The sequence below is a fragment of the Coregonus clupeaformis genome, chromosome 19 (assembly GCF_020615455.1).
Source record: "Coregonus clupeaformis isolate EN_2021a chromosome 19, ASM2061545v1, whole genome shotgun sequence".
NCBI classification, from domain to species: domain Eukaryota; kingdom Metazoa; phylum Chordata; class Actinopteri; order Salmoniformes; family Salmonidae; genus Coregonus; species Coregonus clupeaformis.
Window position 1 is genome coordinate 26,500,491 of NC_059210.1, and position 21,778 is coordinate 26,522,268.

The window sequence follows — 21,778 nt, forward strand, 5'->3', positions numbered from 1 at the left end:
AGTCATTTGCAGCAGAGAACTGGAAGGAATTGCAGCCAAAGGAGGTGTTGGCTTTGGGGATGACCAGTGAGATATACCTGCTGGAACGCATACGGGTGGGTGTTGCTATGGTGACCAATGATCTAATATAAGGCGGGGGTTTGCCTAGAAGTAATTTATAGATAACCTGGAGCCAGTGGGTTTTGTCATGAGCCCTCTCACTCCACCGGGTTACCACCTTAATTTGTTTCCACTATCTTCCACTCTGCTCACCTCCCTCTCTCTACTCAGCCTAACTAGCTCCACCTGTCCCTGCTCTGCTCGGCTCTAATTACTCTGCCAGCTGCGCTGCATTACCCACTAACCTCTCCCAGTATTTAAGGCCCTGTCTTTCAGCTCTCCGGTGTCAGATCGTCTGCAAAGCTCACACCCGGAACCTGTTTGCTCGCGCTTCTGGCTCACCCTGGTTTTGTGACCCCGGACCTGCCTGTTTTTTGGATACTCTTCTGCCTCAGGAGATCCAGACCTGCTTCTGCCATTACGACTCCTGACTACTCTTCAATCCCGGTAACTCTGACCAGCCTTCTGCCTTGCTACTACGTATTTTGGATTTCCCTTGAACTGTACTGCTGCCTGGTTTCATTCCGCCCTGTTGTGTCTGTGTCTCCCCCCAGGACTTCTGGACCACCCACCACCGGCTTCATAGGACGCATCGCTGCCACTGGGGGGCACAGACCCAGCGCATTGGACGGGATCCCTGTTACCCCTGGAGCCTTCATTCACTCCCTACTTCCCTTTTCCCTTAAGTTTAATAAACTTTCTGGTGTGACGCAATTGTGGTCCTCTGGTCGTCTGTCTGAATCGTGACAGTACGATCTGACCATTATGGACTCAGCGCACACTTTCCCGACATGGAAACCGATGAGCATGAGCAGCAGTTCCAGCAGCAGCAACAACAACTCGCCATGATCATTCAACTCCTCACCAACCTTACCCCAGCCAGTCTGCCCACCAGCCCAGCCCCCCGAGTTACCTGCCCCGGTCATTGCAGCCGCTGCTCCGGAACCCAAGATTGGAAACCCCGAGCGGTTCAACGGCGATTCAACCCAGGTCCGGCCATTCCTGACTAGCTGCCGACTTCAGTTCTCCTTGCAGCCAAGGACCTTCGCCACGGAGGGGGCTAAAGTTGGGTATGCCATCACTCACCTGACGGGCCGAGCTCGACTCTGGGGAACAGCAGAGTTCGAACGTCAAACCCCCGCATGTGCAACCTTCGACCTGTTTGCTGAGGAGATGCTGAAGGTGTTTGACCTGGATTCACCCACCGCAGAGGCGTCTCGTGAACTGTTCAGTATTCGACAAGGCAGACGTACAGTCGCAGACCATTCCATCGACTTCCGAACCCTGGCTAGACGAAGTTCTTGGAACACACCATCGTTGGTGGACGCGTTTCTTCCATAGTTTGGCTGACTATATCAAGGACGAGTTGGTCTCCCATGAACTGCCTTCCACTCTTGATGAAGCCATCGCACTGACTGTCAGGATCGACAGAAGGATACAGACCCGTCGCCGTGAGAGGGGGCGCCAAGGTCCACCTACTACCGGCATTCGGAGAGATCCGACTGGGCTCCTGTCATCTACTGCCACTCACCCAGGTCAGCTTGATCAGTCTGAGCCTATGGAGATTGGGCGAGCCTCCCTCACTCCTGCAGAGCGCCAGCGCCGCTTCACCTCAAACCTCTGCCTCTATTGTGGAGGTGATGGACATCGTGTGGTAACCTGCCCTTTAAAGGGCCGAAGCTCACCGGGCGTAGGGGGAGTCCGGTTGAGTTCAATGACCATCCAGTCCTCCGACCGCAAACCCCTGCTGCAAGTTCACCTCCGCCTCTCTGACTCAACTCACACCCTGGCTGCTCTGGTGGATTCTGGCGCCGAAGCCAACATAATGGACATCAAGCTGGCACGCCAACTGGGACTGGAGAACCTCCGTTTGACACCTCCTATTCCTGCCCGGGCACTGGACGGACACTTACTCGGATCGGTCACTCATGTCACGGCCCCGGTCTCGATGGGTCTGTCCGGAAACCATCAAGAAACTATCCAGTTTCACCTGCTCCCCTCTCCAGGCCAACCCCTCATCCTGGGTTACCCATGGCTCCGCCGGCACAACCCTCAGCTCGACTGGGTGACCGGGGTGATCAGGGAGTGGGGAGAGGACTGCCACCGAACCTGCCTGCTTGCTGCCGCACTACCCCCTCGGCCAGTACCTACTAACTCCGCTCCTGACCTCTCCAATGTCCCAGAATGCTACCATGGTCTCAGAGAGGTGTTTAACAAAGCAAGAGCCACATCTCTGCCCCCTCACCGACCGTACGACTGTGCCATCGACCTCCTCCCTGGAACAGCTCCTCCAAGGGGTCGTCTTTATTCGTTGTCTGCTCCTGAAAGAAAGTCCATGGAGGACTACATCAATGGCTCTCTGTCCGCAGGATTAATCCGTTCATCTTCATCTCCTGCTGGTGCTGGCTTCTTCTTTGTGGGGAAGAAGGACGGATCTCTTCGCCCCTGCATCGACTACAGGGGACTCAACGACATCACAGTGAAGAACCGTTACCCTCTGCCTCTGCTCACCTCTGCTTTTGAGTTGCTCCAGGGAGCCACTGTTTTTACCAAGTTGGATCTCAGAAACGCTTACCACCTAGTGCGGATCCGGGAGGGAGATGAATGGAAAACCGCATTCAATACACCAACAGGCCACTACGAGTATCTGGTTATGCCTTTTGGCCTCACCAATGCTCCTGCTGTGTTCCAGGCTCTAGTGAATGATGTACTGCGGGACATGTTAAACAAGTTTGTCTTCGTTTACCTGGATGACATCTTAATTTACTCCAGAAACCTGTCTGAACACACCCACCATGTCCAGCAAGTCCTTCATCGTCTTCTGGAGAATTCCCTCTACGCCAAGGCAGAGAAATGTGAGTTTCACGTCAAGACAGTGGCCTTCCTGGGGTACATAGTGGCAGAAGGAAGTATCCAAATGGATCCTGCCAAAGTATCAGCAGTCACTTCATGGCCAGTTCCGGAGAACAGAAAGAAGCTGCAACAGTTTCTGGGGTTTGCTAACTTCTATAGGAAGTTTATCCGGAACTACAGTACCGTTGCTGCCCCTCTCACTGCTCTAACCAGCACCAAGCAACCCTTCACCTGGACCCCAGCAGCCGACAAAGCCTTCAGTACCCTCAAGGTGAGGTTCACCTCCGCTCCCATCCTCCAGATGCCTGATGTGGACCGGCAATTCATTGTGGAGGTGGACGCCTCGGATGTGGGAGTTGGTGCTGTGATTTCTCAGTGGGCTGCGGAGGATAGGAAGCTCCATCCCTGTGCCTTTTTCTCACGTCGGTTGTCCCCCTCTGAGTGCAATTACGACATAGGGAACCGTGAGCTGCTGGCTGTGAAGCTTGCCTTGGAGGAGTGGCGTCACTGGCTGGAGGGGTCCACCATTCCATTTCTCGTTTGGACCGATCATAAGAACTTGGAGTACATCCGCACGGCCAAACGGTTGAACTCCAGGCAGTCCCGCTGGGCCCTGTTCTTCACCAGGTTTAATTTCACTCTGTCATACCGGCCTGGATCACGCAACACCAAGCCAGACGCCCTCTCCCGTCAATTCCAGAAGGATGACACCCCCTCCAAGGACCCTGTGTCAATTCTGCCAAGTCCCTGCATCGTTGCAGCTCTGACCTGGGCTGTTGAGGAACAGGTGCTGGAGGCTCTCCGTAACCAGCCAGGTCCCAGCACTTGCCCAGCTGACCGCCTTTTTGTCCCCGAAGACCTGAGGTCCCAGGTCATTCAGTGGGGACATGACTCCCGCCTAGCTTGTCACCCTGGCTCCACCCGCACTTACAACCTGCTCGCCCAGAGGTTCTGGTGGCCCTCTCTGAGGAAGGATGTACGGGAATTCGTCCAAGCCTGCCCCATCTGCAACCAACACAAGTCGTCCTGCCAGCCCCCAGCCGGATTGCTGCAGCCCCTGCCTGTGCCCAGACGTCCCTGGTCTCACATCGCCCTTGACTTTGTCACGGGGCTGCCCCCTTCAAGTGGCATGACCGTCATTCTCACCATCGTTGACCGTTTCAGCAAGATGGCACACTTCATTCCCCTCCCCAAGCTCCCAACCGCCAAGGAGACCGCCCAGGTGGTCCTGGAACACATCTTCCGGATCCACGGACTGCCAAGGGATGTTGTTTCTGACCGTGGTCCACAATTCTCCTCCGCTTTTTGGAAGGAGTTCTGTCACCTGCTGGGAGCCACAGTCAGTCTGACTTCCGGATTCCATCCCCAATCCAATGGGCAGTCAGAGCGGGCTAATCAGGGAGCTCGAGAAGGCACTGCGATGCATGACTTCACGCAACCCCCACTCCTGGTCGCAGCAATTGACATGGGTGGAGTACGCACACAATTCTCTGACCTGCTCTGCCATCGGTATGTCCCCTTTCCAATGTGTTTATGGATACCAGCCTCCTCTATTTGCCAGCCAGGAGGAGGAGGTTACTTGCCCATCTGCACTTGCTTTTGCCCGTCGATGTCGCCGCACCTGGTCACAAGCCCGAGCCACACTCCTCAGGTCCGTTGCCAGCTACACTACCGGGGCCAACCGTCGGAGAATTCCTGCTCCCACCTACCATGTTGGTCAAAGGGTGTGGTTGTCATCGAAGAACCTGCCACTCAGGGTGGAGTCGCAGAAGCTGGCACCTCGGTTCATTGGCCCATTCCCTATCATAAGAGTGATTAGCCCAACTGCTGTCCGGCTCCAACTGCCTAATTCCCTGAGGGTGCACCCCACTTTCCATGTGTCTAAGATTAAGCCCATCCATGAGAGTCCGCTGGTCCCTGCTGCGCCTGGTCCTCCTCCTCCACGGCTCGTCGATGGTGGTCTGGTTTACACCGTCCGCCGCCTGCTTCGGTCCAGACGGAGGGGTAGGGGTCTCCCAGTACCTCATTGACTGGGAGGGCTATGGACCTGAGGAAAGGACCTGGGTGCCAGCTAGTCGGATTGTGGATAGGACTCTCATCACCGCTTTCCACCAACGGCATCCGGATCAACCTGCAATCCGTAGGGGCCGCCCCAGAGGGGTCCCTAACCGTCCGGCCCGCTCGGCTTCCTGTCCTGTGCCTGATCCTGTCTCGGGACCTGTCCCATCTCCCGACCCACGGCCCTCCGGCTTCCTCCGAGGATGAGGACGTTCACTCGGACCGTTCGGGAGGAGTTCTAGCCCTCCTCCGGCTCCCCTCCTCCCGCCCGGCGTGGTGTTGCTCTTGGGACTTCTGGGGCCGTCCCTTGGGGGGGTTCTGTCATGAGCCCTCTCACTCCACCGGGTTACCACCTTAATTTGTTTCCACTATCTTCCACTCTGCTCACCTCCCTCTCTCTACTCAGCCTAACTAGCTCCACCTGTCCCTGCTCTGCTCGGCTCTAATTACTCTGCCAGCTGCGCTGCATTACCCACTAACCTTTCCCAGTATTTAAGGCCCTGTCTTTCAGCTCTCCGGTGTCAGATCGTCTGCAAAGCTCACACCCGGAACCTGTTTGCTCGCGCTTCTGGCTCACCCTGGTTTTGTGACCCCCGGACCTGCCTGTTTTTGGATACTCTTCTGCCTCAGGAGATCCAGACCTGCTTCTGCCATTACGACTCCTGACTACTCTTCAATCCCCGGTAACTCTGACCAGCCTTCTGCCTTGCTACTACGTATTTTGGATTTCCCTTGAACTGTACTGCTGCCTGGTTTCATTCCGCCCTGTTGTGTCTGTGTCTCCCCCCAGGACTTCTGGACCACCCACCACCGGCTTCATAGGACGCATCGCTGCCACTGGGGGGGGGCACAGACCCAGCGCATTGGACGGGATCCCTGTTACCCCTGGAGCCTTCATTCACTCCCTACTTCCCTTTTCCCTTAAGTTTAATAAACTTTCTGGTGTGACGCAATTGTGGTCCTCTGGTCGTCTGTCTGAATCGTGACAGGTTTGGCGACGGATATGTAGTGAGGGCCAGCCAACGAGAGCGTACAGGTCACAATGGTGGGTAGTGTATGGGGCTTTGGTGACAAAACGGATGGCACTGTGATAGACTACATCCAATTTGCTGAGTAGAGTGTTTTGGTAGCTGTTTTGTAAATGACATCGCCGAAGTCAAGGATCGGTAGGATAGTCAGTTTTACAAGGGCATGTTTAGCAGCATGAGTGAAGGAGGCTTTGTTGCAAAATAGGAAGCCGATTCTAGATTTAACTTTGGATTGGAGATGCTTAATGTGAGTCTGGAAGGAGAGTTTACGGTCTAACCAGACACCTAGGTATTTGATTTCATCACGGCATCCCTGTAATATTAGAACAGAGAATAATTCATTAAGATTGAATGTAGTTATGTGGTAAGATTCTTGCAAGCCTGAAATGTAAGCTTTCTTTGCATGGTGCTCCCTGCAGAATCTAAATGAAATGGAGAAAAAACTAAAAACATCCCAACAAAAACAAGAAAGGGCCAGTACCTAGAGTGCTGGACCCTCCACAAGTTTCTCACATGGTGAAAAGCCTGATCAAATTCCTTAGATTACTTTTGTATGTAAAACATGCCGTGCATTTGTGTTTATTTCAAGTTTTGACTGTACTATGCTGCAAAACACAGTTAGCCTACGGTCTTTGCACAGTAGGGAATTCCACCATTTACACATCCATTGTACTGGTTAGCAGTGAATTGGAAAACAGAGCATAGGTTAGTACTACTCCCTGATGTCCTTCTCTCTCTCTCTCTGTCCCACACTGTCTCAGAAAGGAGCCCATTGTCTCTCTGGGCTCTCAGAGTACAGGGTATCAGGTGGAGTTGGCAAACATGCTGAAAGTGATTCCCTCCCTGAGCCAAGTCCATATGGACATTATTTGTGACCTTCACTTGTCTTAGTCAACATACAAAGTGGCACTGGAGCAGGTTCAGCAGTTTTCAGGCATGGTCACGGCTTTCAGGATGGGACAAATGTGCTGCATTTCACATTTTATGAAGGGAAATAGATGATCATTATTCAAATGCAGGTCTTAAGGTCTGCAGAGCTGCTGGTTTTCAGTTCTACCTGATAGAGAATTGATAGATATACTGTACTCTACAGTATCATCAAATTGTAAGATATATTCCATTTAGCGGACGCTTTTATCTAAAGCGACTTAGTCATGCGTGCATACATTTTACATTTGGGTGGCCCCAGGAATCGTATATCCACAACCCTGTGCAAGCACCATGCTCTACCAACTTAGCCATACAGGGCCGCTGGATCTGTCCCTTAAGAGCCTAGTGGGACAGGAGGAAAACCAGCAATGCTGCAGAACTTCAAGGCCCATATCCCATGCTTTTCATAGTCTTGTGAATCCATCTCAACAACTCTAGCTGATTGTGTTGCATTCTTTAATCTAAACATAGATGGATGAACAATATCATTCCGAGAGCTATGGAATTAGGCAGGGGGAACAGCTGCTTTGAAATGTATTACAAATAGATTTTACTCAGACAACCATCTTCAAACTGGATTGCAGTGGGAGCAATGCCTTGGGGAGCCGTGCATTACTAATGATACTATACCTCGTGGCATATGCACAGTCTTCTTCCCCTCACGCCCTATTCTATTCACTCAGCATGATTGTGTTACACAAGACATCCATCCAGTCTGTCACAGGTATTGCTTTGCTCCTCTGGAATGAAGCCTGTTCTCATCCAAATTGCAACGAATTTCCTCTTTGTAGTGAAGAGGGCCTTGGTAAGAACTGTGTGTAGAACAGAAGTAGAGTATTTGGCGAGGGAAGGCTGCGGTATGCTGTGGAGGAGTCTTGGGAAGAGGTATGGCTGAAGGCAGGCAGGCTGGGTGTGAATGAGGTTGGGAGGCGTTAATGAGATGCCAGAGAGGAAGACAGAGATCCTGGGAACCATCAGCACAGGAGAGTTACGCACACACACGCACCCACATAGCACCTGGCTTGGTTGCACACCTCCTGGGTTTCCTTATTGGTTTAATTAATCCAAGAACATGCTAATGTACCTCAGTGTCTCTCATTATACCATGATTTAAAATTAGAATGTTAATTAAAGTTTAGTTCCTCGTATACAGATGTAGGATCTTAATTTGTTCACTCTTTTGTTGCTGAGAATTCCTGCACAGCAGGAAATGCAAACTTGTAGTGTATTCAAGGTTTGAAAAGGCTTCTAAAGTTTGTAATTTCCACTTTTTAAAATGTCAGGTTTGATTTGCCCTAACACAAAATGTATCTATTTTTTTCTCCATTAATTATAATCCACATAATAGTTCACATTGCCTGTTGCTGCAAGATTATTTTCCTGCTGTAGAAAACTGGCTCAAATTAAGATCCTACATCAGTATGATCATGACCCTACAAAGGAATACCAAATGTATACTACTGCACTACAGAATGTAGGCTATTAAATCCTCAAAGGTTGGCTAACATAGAATATTAAGGGGAATAAGGAATAACTAAACATTTGGATTATTCTCAGTGAGACACGTTTGCCTAATTTCTAATGGATTAATTATTAAACTATGATACCCATGTAGCTCCACTTCCTCAGCAGCAGCCATAGTGTCATCTCAGTGTACTAATGACACAATGTCAGTAAGTGATAGAGAGGACGGGGGCGATGCGGTGTAGTTGAGGCATCCACAGAGCCAGTAGAGACTAGTGAAAGCCAGCCAGCATCACCCCGGGCGAGACAAATCTCATTTGCAGCATTACCAGGCTCTTTGGTATGTGAGAGGGCTGAAGAAAAGGCTTACTTGTGACTGTAACAGCGTGGCTTCCCTCCCTCGCTGCTCTCAGGCTGTAGAGATGTAAAGAAAACTGTTATGGGGTGGATTAGTGGGGGAGATTCGTTACCGTTCTGCTGATGTCATTATCAGAATTCATCTGAAATGGAACAATAGAAAAAAGAAGACAAAATAAAATAATGACCGTTCAAATTGTATTGTATGCTCGTCAAAGAGTTGATACAGAATTACCAAGATGTGGTCTACAGGTTTTAGAGGTTTAAACTAGAATCTAGATTTCAATCTGCACCATGTGAAACGAATTAACTACGAGTAGTGCATAATTCTTTGCAAGTGATACATTTCCAAGAAATAAGAAACATGTTTTTATAAGCTGACTAATTACACAGTTATACACAATAATAAGGCTAATTGGGTATGGTGTGTGTTCATATTGTTGTCATCTCTATTATTTTCCAGTTGTGTGAGCTGAATGGTCTGAGAGGTTATTACATTATACATCAAGGCTATGGCCTAAGGTAGCTTATTAGTACATCCATGTTTAAGTAGCAGTAGGAATTCTCTAAGGAACCTATTAAAATGGATCATTCCAAGGAATTATTTGATCATGCCAGTGAACCCCCGGTGACATTTTCATGCATTTTGAAACTGCACCCAGAAGAAATACTTCAGCTGTTTCAGTATTGAGTGCATTAGAACTGGAAAACTTTTGTGTGGTAACAAATTATGTTGAAAACTAAAGTGCAAGATAATTGTTTTATTTGTTATGTTCTAAGAGAAAAGAGCAGTCAGATATCAGGCCTTTAACACAGACCCTACAGTAGATAGATGCAGTAGATCCCAATGATCTACAGTATGCCTAATGTCAACTTCCAGTCAAATCTATACAAAATGTATGAAACATTCCCAAGTGTTCTGAGTAAATCAACAGAGTATTGATTATGTTATCAATCATAAGAAATATGAATGGTATAACTGACTAAACTTTCTCTTTCAGGTTCAGCATGAGGCCTTGTGAAGAACTGAACAGGCAAAGGTAGCTACTCGACGAAAAATAGTAATTGAACAACAACCTCCTCAGAACAGGAACAACAAACAGCTACAGTATAGCACCTGGAATACAAGAACACGTACGGAGCAGAGAACTGGACCAAGGTGTCCAGGATTATGCCAATCTAGTCAGAATCATCTGAAGGATTTTTCTGCAACAGTGCTGATTTGGCTGTAGCGTCTCAGCTGTATCATGGCTGACCCTTACCAGAACAATGTGTACCACCATGGAGGAGGTGACCCCTACGGCACCTACGGAGAGGGAGGAGGCCAGGAGGGCTATGGTTACCAGGGCGAGTCCTACCCTCAGGAGGAGGATGCAGCCAGCGATGCCACGGAGGGCCATGATGACGAGGACCAGATGTATGAGGGGGAGTACCAGGGGATCCCGCACCCTGACGAGGTGAAAGCGGCCCAGAGGGCAGCGAGGGCCAAGGCCAGGCAGGCTCAGGAAGGGGCCACGGAGCTGGAGGAGCTGGCTGAGCAGTATGAGGACATCATGGAGGACTGTGGGCATGGACGGTTCCAGTGGACCCTGTTTATAGTGCTGGGCCTGGCCCTCATGGCTGACGGGGTGGAGTGCTTTGTGGTGGGGTTCGTGCTGCCCAGCGCAGAGAAGGACATGTGCTTATCCAATGGAGAGAAAGGCATGCTAGGTGAGTCATGGCTAAATGCCAATACTTGTTGGAAGACATACCGCCCATACTAGCACGTTTACAATGTCTGGGTCAACTGATTCCAGCCAACAGCAGCCTGGCAGTCAATACTAGCCAGCAGATACTCCGTAAATTAGAAATGTTCTCAAATTAGCTAATGGCACAGTCGATTTCAAGATTAATCTGTTGGCTTTTCATGCTCTACTGGACGTCAATATATTCCTGCTTAGTGAAGCAGGTGGGAAATGTATGATCCGTTTCCCCACAGCAAATAACACATTCTTTTTGGCAACCAGAACGGGTCTGCGGTATGCCACCAATCACACTGATTGAGACTATGCAGCATTTTGTTGGCCCATGTCTGAGGGAAATGGGGTCCTCTTTCCAGCCACCTTAATAACAGCAGCTAGCTCTATATGCATGTCAGATGAGTTCACAAAAGTTCTGAACGGTTCCTCTCAGAGACTGACAGAGATTTTCAGTTCTTTTAGATAGGCAAACATTTATCAAGCCTTTGAATAGAAAACTTTGAACATTTGAATGCCCTTTTTTATGTTGTAATAAAGATAAATCAAACTAGACATGAGAAAATGAGGTTGAGAATAGGACGTCTTTGAAGAGTGGGACACATTGTTCTAGTGCAGTGGTGAATTACTAATTCAGAGTTAACACCGCGAGACAAGTCCTTCACTTTGAAGCGTGTGGGTGGAAGCTGTCCAAGGAGACAAATATCTGGGATGAGAGGGCAGTTTTTTCTCCCACTCCCCAGCCAGCAGCCTCCTCCCAGCAGCCACAGGCAGGCTGTACTGACAGTACTGAGTCAGCAGGTGGCTGAGGAGAGGAGATCGATAGCCACTCTACTGACCTTGCGTCTAGGATACGTACTATTCGCCTGCTGCTTCACTTCCCTTGGCTAACTATGCTGCAGCAATCACAATCACAAGCAACTTTTATTCACTACACTGTACATTCTGCAGCCCTCACATCTCAGATTGTCTGACATGCCCAAAGTAATGGCACTTCGAGGATAAATAATGTTTTGAATTGAATTAAATTGAATAGGTATGGTGGTGTCAGGGTACTTTTAGGTACTCGGAAGAAACATGATATGCTGATCACAGTTGAACATCTCCTGTAGCATCTCCTTTTAAAATGATTAAGTTAGCAGCTTTTCTGTTTTGGTGTGGCATGATTGGAAATTCATAGTCAGACAGCCTATTAGTTATTCACTATCTCATCTTGCCCTAAATGCTGCTCTTTACAGTCATTTCATCTACATATTTTAGTCCAAATTTACAGAATATACTCTGGTTTATCTCAAGGGTTTCTATGTTGACTTCCTAACTATAATCAATCAGTTTCAATGGGACTGAAATATGAAATGCCTCTAATTCACACTTTCACTGTGATCACCACTGCATACATTCTGAATCAATGGATGTAAGCTGTCCAATCAGAAGGCAGAGTGGCAGCAGTGTCACTGTCCTTCGGGGAGAGGAGGGTGGGGGATTGGTCCTCTTCTCCATATGCTTATCCGGTGACGGCAGGCCCGTGCCTTCGCTCTCACACCAGTCATCACCCACCCCCCCATGGCAGTGCCATCTGCAGTGACCTCGTGGCCCAGAGCGTGATGCCAGGCTTTGGCGTTAGGCACATTGATAAATGTAGTGATTTTTGGAAGATTCTTCCCCAGTGATACATGGGTATGGTTGATAGGCTATATGTAAGCTGAGGAAAGCTTTAGGTGTACATGTACAGTGCATAGACAAGTGACACAGAAAAGTACTGGAATGGTACTTATCTGGGGCTTAAATGAATAGACTTTATCTGAAATGACTGTACTTGCTTACTGAGGCACAAACACAGCCAACTACAGGATTCTATCGAATTTCAGCATTTACATGAACTAAAAGAAAAGTATACTTGACACAGGCTTTCATTATATGCTAAAAATACTTGTTCCAGCCAAGCTTTGCTAGATGGACAAAGGTACACATTAAATAGTATGTTCCACAAGAGACACCCCACTGAGAAGTAAGTCGCTCTGGATAAGAGCGTCTGCTAAATGACTAAAATGTAAATGTAAGTAAAAACACCTAAATCATTATGACATCTAAATAGCATCCCTGTTACCATTGTTAAGGCTTCACAAAAGACCACTCAAGGCTGTTACATTTGACCAAAAACACACTTTCTGTCATTACCTTAGAAACACGATTTTACCTCTCTGACCTAGCCCTTGAGAGACAGAATGCAGAGTACAAAAAATGGGTATAAACATGTACAACTATTCCACTAAGTGTTTGTCTTTGAGTGTGTCCAATTAAACATATTTTTTATTACACTAATTATTACACTGAGAGATTTCTCAATACTGTCCATAGGACATTGCCCCTCTCAGGAGAGATGGACAAGCCTTCCCCCTGGTGGACAACACCAAAAGTGTCACCAATGTCCAGCTATCCCGATCTACTGGGGGTCTTTTAGTAGTTGAGCAATTCAAGAACAACACAGTATATTGTATGTTCCCTGAAATACAATGCTGTGATCCATAAAAACACAACCAGAATGTATGGTCATCTCAACAGTGTGTTGAGTGGAATCTGCCTTCCACTTTATTCACTGAGATCAAATCACTAGATAAAGGTCTGCTAGTGAACTGTAGCTGTGCAGGTCTCTGACTGTGTCTGGCCTCTCTCTCTCCTGCAGGTTTGATAGTGTTCCTGGGCATGATGGTTGGGGCGTTCATCTGGGGCGGCATGGCAGACAAACTGGGCCGCCGGAGGTGTCTGATCTGGGCCCTCACCATCAACTGTATCTTCGCCTTCCTCTCCTCCTTCGCCCAGGGATACGGCTTCTTCCTCTTCTTTAGGCTCTTCTCTGGCATCGGGTAAGAAAGACCGCTGTCTATGGAGAAAGTGGAAACAAGGGATGAGTTGCTTCTTGAAGGAATTTGGGTTGTAACTGGGATTGGGACCTAATGTGAACATGATCCTCTCCACCTGATACAATGTGTACTGTACAATGTTAAGTATATGTTGCACAATGTGATGCTTACACAGCTTCTAAAGAACTACAACAAAGAAGAAATAGTTAGTGCAGGACAGCAGGTCAGCACATTCAGAGCTTTCCTCCTCCTACAACAATGCAGCACTGTGCTGTCCCAGATATCATTGTTCCACAGGGATGTAAGCCTATGCATACTGACTCCAGAATCAGGTCAAAGCTACATTATGCAAAAACATTGTGTTGTGTAAAAAGAAAAGCTCAGCTGCAGGAGCATGGTGTATTCGGCTAATGTTTATCCATGTTTGGATATTTGTGGAAGCTCAAACTACTGACAAAAATCTGATTTAAAAAATACTATTGTCCTGCATGTCTCCTGCTCCAAAAATATATTACAGTACCAGTAATTTGCTCTCTAGATTTGTATTGAAATACATCTGTGTTGGGACTCTTTTGCTGAAACATATTTAAAGGCCCAATGCAGTCCAAAACGTGATTTTCCTGTCTTTTATAAATGTATATATTTCCACACTATGAGGTTGCAATAATACTGTACAATTGTGAAAATGATAATGCCCTTTGAGTGTAAGAGAAATTCTTTGAGATTGAGAAAAAAACATCTGCATTGGACATTTTTAAATAAAGATAATAGTTGCAAGATTACACACCTCTTGTGTAGTCTACAATCTCAGTGAGTTCCTATACTAATCCTGTGTTTCTCCCTTCAGCATCGGAGGCTCTGTCCCCATCGTCTACTCCTACTTCTCAGAGTTCCTGCAGATGGATAAGAGAGGGGAGCACCTGAGCTGGCTGTGTATGTTCTGGATGGTGGGAGGCATCTATGCCTCCTTCACTGCCTGGGGCATCATTCCTCGCTACGGTATAGTACACACTAAGCACTCAACAGGAAACTCTTACTAAACTATAGAGTTCATGACCTGGGATCAATATTATCTTACTTGCTAACATAAGCAAGTTCACCCAAGTACAGCTACAGTAGTCCCTGAATTGGATGTTATGTAAATGTGGCCAAATTATAGCATATGTGTTGGGTTCATTAACTGGCTGATTGATTTTTTATAATATTAGTCTGTAAACGCACCAATAGACACATTGAGAGATGTTGGTTGTGTTATATTCCAAGCTCTTGAGTCTAGACACAGAGAATGAATAAGGATTGTGTTGTGGCTGTATTGTGTTCCAGGCTGGGGCTTCAGCATGGGAACAGAGTTCCAGTTCCACAGCTGGAGGGTGTTTGTGCTGGTCTGTGCCCTGCCTGCCATCACCTCTCTTGTGGGACTCATGTTCATGCCTGAGAGCCCCAGGTTCCTCCTGGAGGTAAGATCTGTTTTCTCCAAATAAAGATTGTTCGAAGATGAACAGTTCAGGAACGTTATACTCTGGGTTTAACATATTGTGTCAATCTTTTTTTTCTCTCCATAAATCAAAACTGATTTTGTTGAATAAAACAAAACAGATAAATACGTTTGTGGATTACTATCCTAAGGTTTTACTTAGAGTGTGTGGCTGTCTTTGTCAGAATGCCAAACATGACGAGGCCTGGATGATCTTGAAGAATGTCCATGACACCAACTGGAGGGCAAAGGGCCAGCCTGAGAAGGTCTTCCAGGTGAGTGGAGACACGACAACCGTTTGACACTAAATAACACGCTTTTGAAGGGCTGTTTGCCATTTTCAGCGTCACAGAATATAATGAAACCTAACTAGAGAAGTGATCATAATTTCATTCCCCTCAGGTGACCCACATCAAGGCTCCTAAGACCAATGAGGATGAGTTCATTGAGATCCAGAGTGCCACAGGGACAGCTATACAGCGATGGGCCGTTCGAACCCTCACTCTGTGCAAACTGGTAGGCCCCAAAATGTTCTGAAAACAAACATATTACCTAATGAGACCAACATTAACACTAACAGGCTATTAGTATGTGACGTGTCACTGTGCCGTGTTTTCATTGCAGGTGCTGAAGAATGTTGCTTCTCTTTTGGGACCTGAGCTGAGACTGAGTACGCTGTTCATGGCCATCATCTGGTTCACCATGGCCTTCAGGTAAATATATGTACAATATATGTGATGCCAAAGAGGTAAGAATGTATAGTGTGTGCAGCTGATTGTAAATACACTATATATACAAAAGTATAAGGACAACCCTTCAAATTAGTGGATTCGGCTATTTCAGTCACACCCGTTGCTGACAGGTAAATATATGTACAATATATGTGATGCCAAACAGGTAAGAGTGTATGTATAGTGTGTGCAGCTGATTGTAAATATATAGTCTGCATCCCAAATGGCACCCTGTTCCCCTTATAGACCCTGGTCAAAAGTAGCACACTATAGAGAATAGGGTGCCATTTGGGACGCAAACATACTGTATGTGTATTCTAACGTTGGTTGTCAATGTTCTCTTTACAATGGTCCAATAACTCTATTACCATTGTATTTCAGTTACTATGGACTGGGTGTGTGGTTCCCTGACATGATCAAATACCTGCAGCAAGAGGAGTACGAGTCCAAAGTCAAGGTGTTCCACAGAGAGAGAGTAGAACACTTCCACTTCAACTTCTCCCTGGAGAATCAGATCCACCGAGAGGGAGAATACATCAATGACAAGTATGTCACCTCTATCGCCCCCTTCTGGCCCTTCTGACTACTGCACCACAGGACCATGTGTAATAGTATTACAGTCTGTTGATAATATCACAATGTAACATATCATTCTATGTAAGTATGGCACATATTATTTCATTCAAAATGCTACAGACAATTTTGAAGAGGGATAGTGCTGTCTGTCATTCTAGCATGTAATCATTAGTTAGCTGTGTGCCACTTTGTCAAAAAGTCAGGAGTCATGCTTTTGTGTTCCATCCCTTTAGGTTCATCAACATAGAGATGAAGTCTGTAAAGTTTGAGGATTCACTGTTTGAAGATTGTTACTTTGAGGACATCAAGTCCACTGAAACAATCTTTGAGAGCTGCACCATCAGATCCACCGTCTTCTATAACACAGGTGGGAGCCGCTGGAGGTGTTACAGTAGGCCAACCAATGCATCACATTGTTAACAAGTTTAACCCTTTGGAAAGTTTCCAAAAGAAAAAAAGGTTAAACGGAGATTGAACTTTTGCAATAATCAAGTCCTGCTCAATATGAATGAAACATTGTGACCATACAGTATGTAATGCATATCAACATCATCAATTACTATTGCTATGTTTCACTGTAAAAAGACAGTACATATTGACCAATGGACTAAGAATTGCAAAGCCATGAATACTATTTATGTGTTATCAATGCCATTGTCACGTTTCCTCCAGACCTGTACGAGGAGAAGTTCATAGACTGTAAGCTGGAGAACACCACGTTCCTCCACAATAAGAAGGGCTGTCACCTGGACATTGACGAGGAGAACGACGTGCTCATCTACCTGGTCAGCTTCCTGGGGTCCCTGGCTGTTCTGCCCGGCAACATCATATCAGCTCTGTTCATGGAGAAGATAGGCAGGGTCAAAATGATAGGTGAGTAGGTCTGTATTGGACAATGTAAAATGGTACAAGGTTTCTTTCATTTTAGCTGTATTGGTTCTTCCAGTGCAGATACTGTGTAGAGCAGCTGCTCAGCTATTGCTCTGGGATTCTGCTCTGCAATTGTCAGATGAGAAAGGTGTTATGGAGTTATATCTATGGGTGTGAGCCTTGAAATATGATCAAGGAACATTGAAGTGTGAATTAATCGTACCGCACACCTCACTGCTCCATCTCCCTCTGCATACGATGTGCCACTGAGCTGAGCGACATCCTACCGTGAGCCCAATCTGCTCCACTCTTTGCAGGCCTCTCCATGCTGACCTCAGCTGGGTGCACCTTCTTCCTGTTCCTAAGCTTCAGTCAGGCGGCCATCATAGCCTGGCAGTGTCTGTTCTGTGGGGTCAGCGTGGCAGCATGGAACGGCATCGAGGTCATCACAGTGGAACTCTACCCAGCCTCCAAAAGGTACAGTACAGCAATTTCTTAGATTAGGCCTATTGGAAATAGCTAGCTTGTACTATATTGTATGATAGATTTTATACTCTTAGACTATGTCAACCCATGATCATAAAGTTAAAGACTAAGACAATAATGTTTCCTGTGGTTATTTAACCTGTGTCCCTAACCTCCTCCCACAGAGCCACAGCGTTTGGAGTGCTGAATGCCCTCTGTAAACTGGCTGCTATCCTGGGTAGCTCCATCTTTGCCTCCTTTGTGGGGGTCACCAAAATCGTCCCCATTCTCCTCTCCTGCGCTGCTCTGGTGTGCGGAGGCCTGGTGGCCCTCAAGCTGCCCGAGACCCGGGAGAAGATCCTCCAGTGAGGTGGTCATACTGGCCAAAGGTCAAAGGTGCCAGGAAGCAACCTTTACAGGCGGAGTTACTCTGAGAGACACACAGGCATTAAGCAAGATTGGCTGTAACCAACAGGAATTGATGGGAGTTTGTTCCAGCAAGATATAGAGAACCTTTAATAACATGCTAACTAACAGTGTGCTTCATTGTCTGTTCTGTCTCAACAGTTATGATGTGTTTGGAGTGAAATGCTTTAAAATCTACTCTGTATCTAAATTATTCTTGGGACCAAATGGACATTTTCTCTAATTCAATCGCTTATCTATCAGTCTATGAATCATAATTTGCCCCACTAATTTATGATACTGTACATCTGAGACAAGATGAGAAATCTGAAAATATGTAAACCTCTTGATGGAGGTAACCAGAAACATATATCTGGTCATGGAAATCTTTCTCCAGTGCCATTTTGAATTCACATACTGTTGTTGTTTTGTTTTGCTAGAATTATGTTTTTTTTATCTTAGCCCTGCCTCAATGAATAGTTCTCAACTCACACCCTCTACTTTCTCACCAAAATGTAAACTCTATAGACTGTAGCACTCCCTCCTTTTCTTGTCTTGTGTTACAATCAACCTACAGTATGAAGTGGGAGAACAGCAAATATCCTTCACATCTGAACTGTATTTTTGAATCCCTACCTTTAGTTGAGTGTTGAGGTTATAGTCCATCAACCAGAACTATACTCAGTAGGTCGCCGCAAAAAGAACAACATAGAACTGCAATTTACTGCAGTATTTGCCCGTTCCATTCTAATATTATTTTCCTGCTGAATATGCACCTGGAAACCACAATAAATTGATTTCGTTGTTGATTTTTGCGTTCCAACTTCACAATTGAATCTAACTAGCAACTTCATTTAGCAAACTGGTTGGTCCTACAGTGTGTTTGTGTGCTTGCTTGTAAATGTTATCAGTTCAGCCTCCATGTTACTGCACATGATGCTCTTGGCTGTGCTTTATTTGTGTTGTCTATGCGATGACATCTTTCGTTTTTCTGTTTAAGGGATACCACATAGAAATACGAAAACAAATGTGTTTTACAATATGTGGGGGAAATGCTCTTATTGCATTGGGGATGGGGGATTCACTAAAGCACACAGTGCTGTTACTGATAACTGTCGACTGAGTTGCATGTGTGTTATCTACCTACCAGGTAATGTTTCTGTGTTCAAAAAGCAAGTAGTCTGAATTATGTTTACTGTCTGTGTGTCAATGTAAATAACTGACTGGATTGTAGCCTGTACCGGCTTGAATTAACAATCACTTTGGTTAGTTTAGGCATAAATAAGCTGTTTCTTGTCAAGTATTGAGGAGCCAATTGCATTTCTTTCCAATACAAAACAAGACTTTTGCCAATTATTTCTGTCATACTAACAATCGAACAGTTACACAAACTGAGGCTTTGCTGTTGAAACACCATTTTGCATTTGACTATCCTTATTGTATCTACACTATATTTGCAAAATAACACCTCTTTTTAAATAGAGAAAGTTACAAAGCAAGAATGATGTTGAATTATCCTTCTTCAAAGTGTAGCTTTGGTTTCCTTTAGCTAGTCTATAGTGCACCTTTACCATTATATGGAGGTAGACACAATCACATTATTGCCAATACATTGTGTAGTTATACCTCTCTTGAAAACATACACTGATCTGTTATCAATTGAGCTGCAGGAAGTTATCAGCCTTACCTGAACGCAACGATTCTGTCGAGCCATAAGGTACATGGTGTTTTCAATAAAACCTTGTTTCTTTCTCAAGCATGCGTTTGAACTGTACTGCCACCATTATCAAGGGATTGGCTTATGAATACAGTTCTTGGGTGTTTTATTTTTCTGAGTTAGTTTGTGTCTCTGTCATTGTAAAACAGAAAGCCATACTTCGTTCTTTGATTTTTATATTTTTATCTCAAAATATTGTCTGTCATGGTAAAAAGACATTCATTTCACGTACATGTTCTGTTTTTTGTTTTGTAACTGTGAAAAAATGAAAGGAATAAAATAAATCTATCAGTGTACTGTGAGCGATGTCTGGGTTCTACTTGGCATCAGGGCTGTAGTAGGCCACTCAGTGGTAGACAGACCTGGTTGGTTCAGGTTTCTCCAGTGATATGAAAGGTGTAAAACAGGAGTGTGAGGAACTACACACCTCTCATAACTCATTCATTCTGAGTTGGAAACATGCTCTCTTTACGCTTGGTTGAGATGTTTTGAGTCAGACATAGAACCCATTCAGGGCTTCCCGTCATTTCACCTGTTTTGAGTGGGGGGACATTGGGGGCGTGGGGGATGGTCCTCAACAGAGAGCATTGGAGGGGGGTAGATTTGTGGGTGGTGATGTTTACTCTACCAGAGGTGTGAAACAACTCACTTCCCCAGGGATAACATCAGGACACCAGGTCCAATACAAGAGTAAAAATGGGAGCTGTGGATATTTATAGGTAGGGTAGGACAGAATGCTAACAGTGAATCAATCTTATTCCTTGGTTTGCATATTGTATGAGGAATTGTAAACAATTATACAGGACATAATAGAGGTCAACTGCTATACAAATATGAATCTGGCGAAAATCCATCACAGCTCTTCTCTAAAACCACAAACTGGGTTTTAAGGTGAAAACTACACTCACTGCTTTAAACAACTGGAGTGCTGAGTGTGCGTCCCTGGGAAGGCTCGGGCCATGTCAGGCAGGCTGAGGGTTCTGGTTGCGTGGGGAGCGGACAGGACAGGTGCCAGCTCTCTCTAGCTGTCACTCTGAGGTGCCAAAGGCCACCACAGGCCCACTGGCCTCACCCCCGCAGGCCCACTGGCCCCTCTCACCCACACCAGGGTGAGCCTAGGGTCACTCAGGTCCAGGGCAGCTGGAGATGGGGATGGATGCCAACCATTGCATTGTACAATGTATACAATAATGGAACACTGTAATACAGATATGCTACTGGCTCCACTTAGAAATGTGACTGATAATGATTCAACTGTGGCAAACATTTTCAAGTATTTGGTTGCTCAACTCTCAAATTAATACATTTTATTTTGTGGTTTAAATGTTTAGTCACATAAGGAAATGCAAAGTTGCGTGTACAGCACAGTGCTGTAGGTCAATTTTTTCACAATGTCCAGATCTAGATATTCTATTCACAGCTATTTACTTGATCTATCTAGAGAGGGAAATTCAGTGATCTTGACCTGTTCACCAAGGGTCAAGATGGGTAATGTAATTCCCAATCCTGCACTGTTTCCCATGGAGATGTTCACGAGTTAACAGGACCAGGCTTCAGTATAAACATAAATGTGTGAGGAAAACCCCCACGGACCTCCCCCAGTCTCAGTCCCAGTGCATCAGGTGGGCAACTCATCCATTGCTTATGGTGCAACTAGTGGTTGTGTATGTATGTGTGTTGGGGGGTGGGGAGTACAGATTTGTCATTCAGGATAAATGTACATATCTACTATGGCAGCCTAAAACCACAACATGACAGGTCAACTGGTCACAGAGTACACCAGTGGTCAGTTTAGTGGTTCAGAGAAGAGTCAGGAGCGACTCTCTCACAGCAAAGGTGTCACTTGGCACCTCTAATGAGCTCAGCTAAAGACACAACCACTGTTCTCTAGACTGTGTGAACCAGTAATGGAAAGTCACGCCACACGTGTAACTAGGACTAAAGAGATAATCAAACATAATTAAGACCTTTCATAGTGGGCTGTGATGACCAAAATGTACATATAATGCCATCACCAGGAGATGGTTTACTGTAACTGACTTATATTATTCTAACTTATATTATGCAGCAGTCTTTCAATTTTCCCCATGTTATAGCAATGATTAATGATCAATTGATGGATTGATTGACAATTATTATAAATATTAAATAATA

General features: G+C 46.0%; 1 protein-coding gene across 2 annotated transcripts in view; it reads left to right on the top strand.

The window, feature by feature from the left end:
• sv2bb (synaptic vesicle glycoprotein 2Bb) overlaps nt 1–19,926 on the top strand; it is a 46,961-nt gene extending 27,035 nt beyond the window's left edge. For both annotated transcript variants that reach the window (XM_041837194.2, XM_041837193.2), the window contains exons 2-13: nt 9,791–10,499; nt 13,209–13,389; nt 14,234–14,385; nt 14,710–14,843; nt 15,046–15,135; nt 15,263–15,376; nt 15,485–15,573; nt 15,973–16,137; nt 16,401–16,534; nt 16,840–17,040; nt 17,355–17,514; nt 17,688–19,926. In XM_041837194.2, the coding sequence (XP_041693128.1) occupies nt 10,037–10,499; nt 13,209–13,389; nt 14,234–14,385; nt 14,710–14,843; nt 15,046–15,135; nt 15,263–15,376; nt 15,485–15,573; nt 15,973–16,137; nt 16,401–16,534; nt 16,840–17,040; nt 17,355–17,514; nt 17,688–17,871 (2,067 nt within the window). In that variant the 5' untranslated portion in view covers nt 9,791–10,036 and the 3' untranslated portion in view covers nt 17,872–19,926. The remainder of the gene's footprint in view (nt 1–9,790; nt 10,500–13,208; nt 13,390–14,233; nt 14,386–14,709; nt 14,844–15,045; nt 15,136–15,262; nt 15,377–15,484; nt 15,574–15,972; nt 16,138–16,400; nt 16,535–16,839; nt 17,041–17,354; nt 17,515–17,687) is intronic.
• The last annotated feature ends 1,852 nt before the right edge of the window (nt 19,927–21,778 follow it).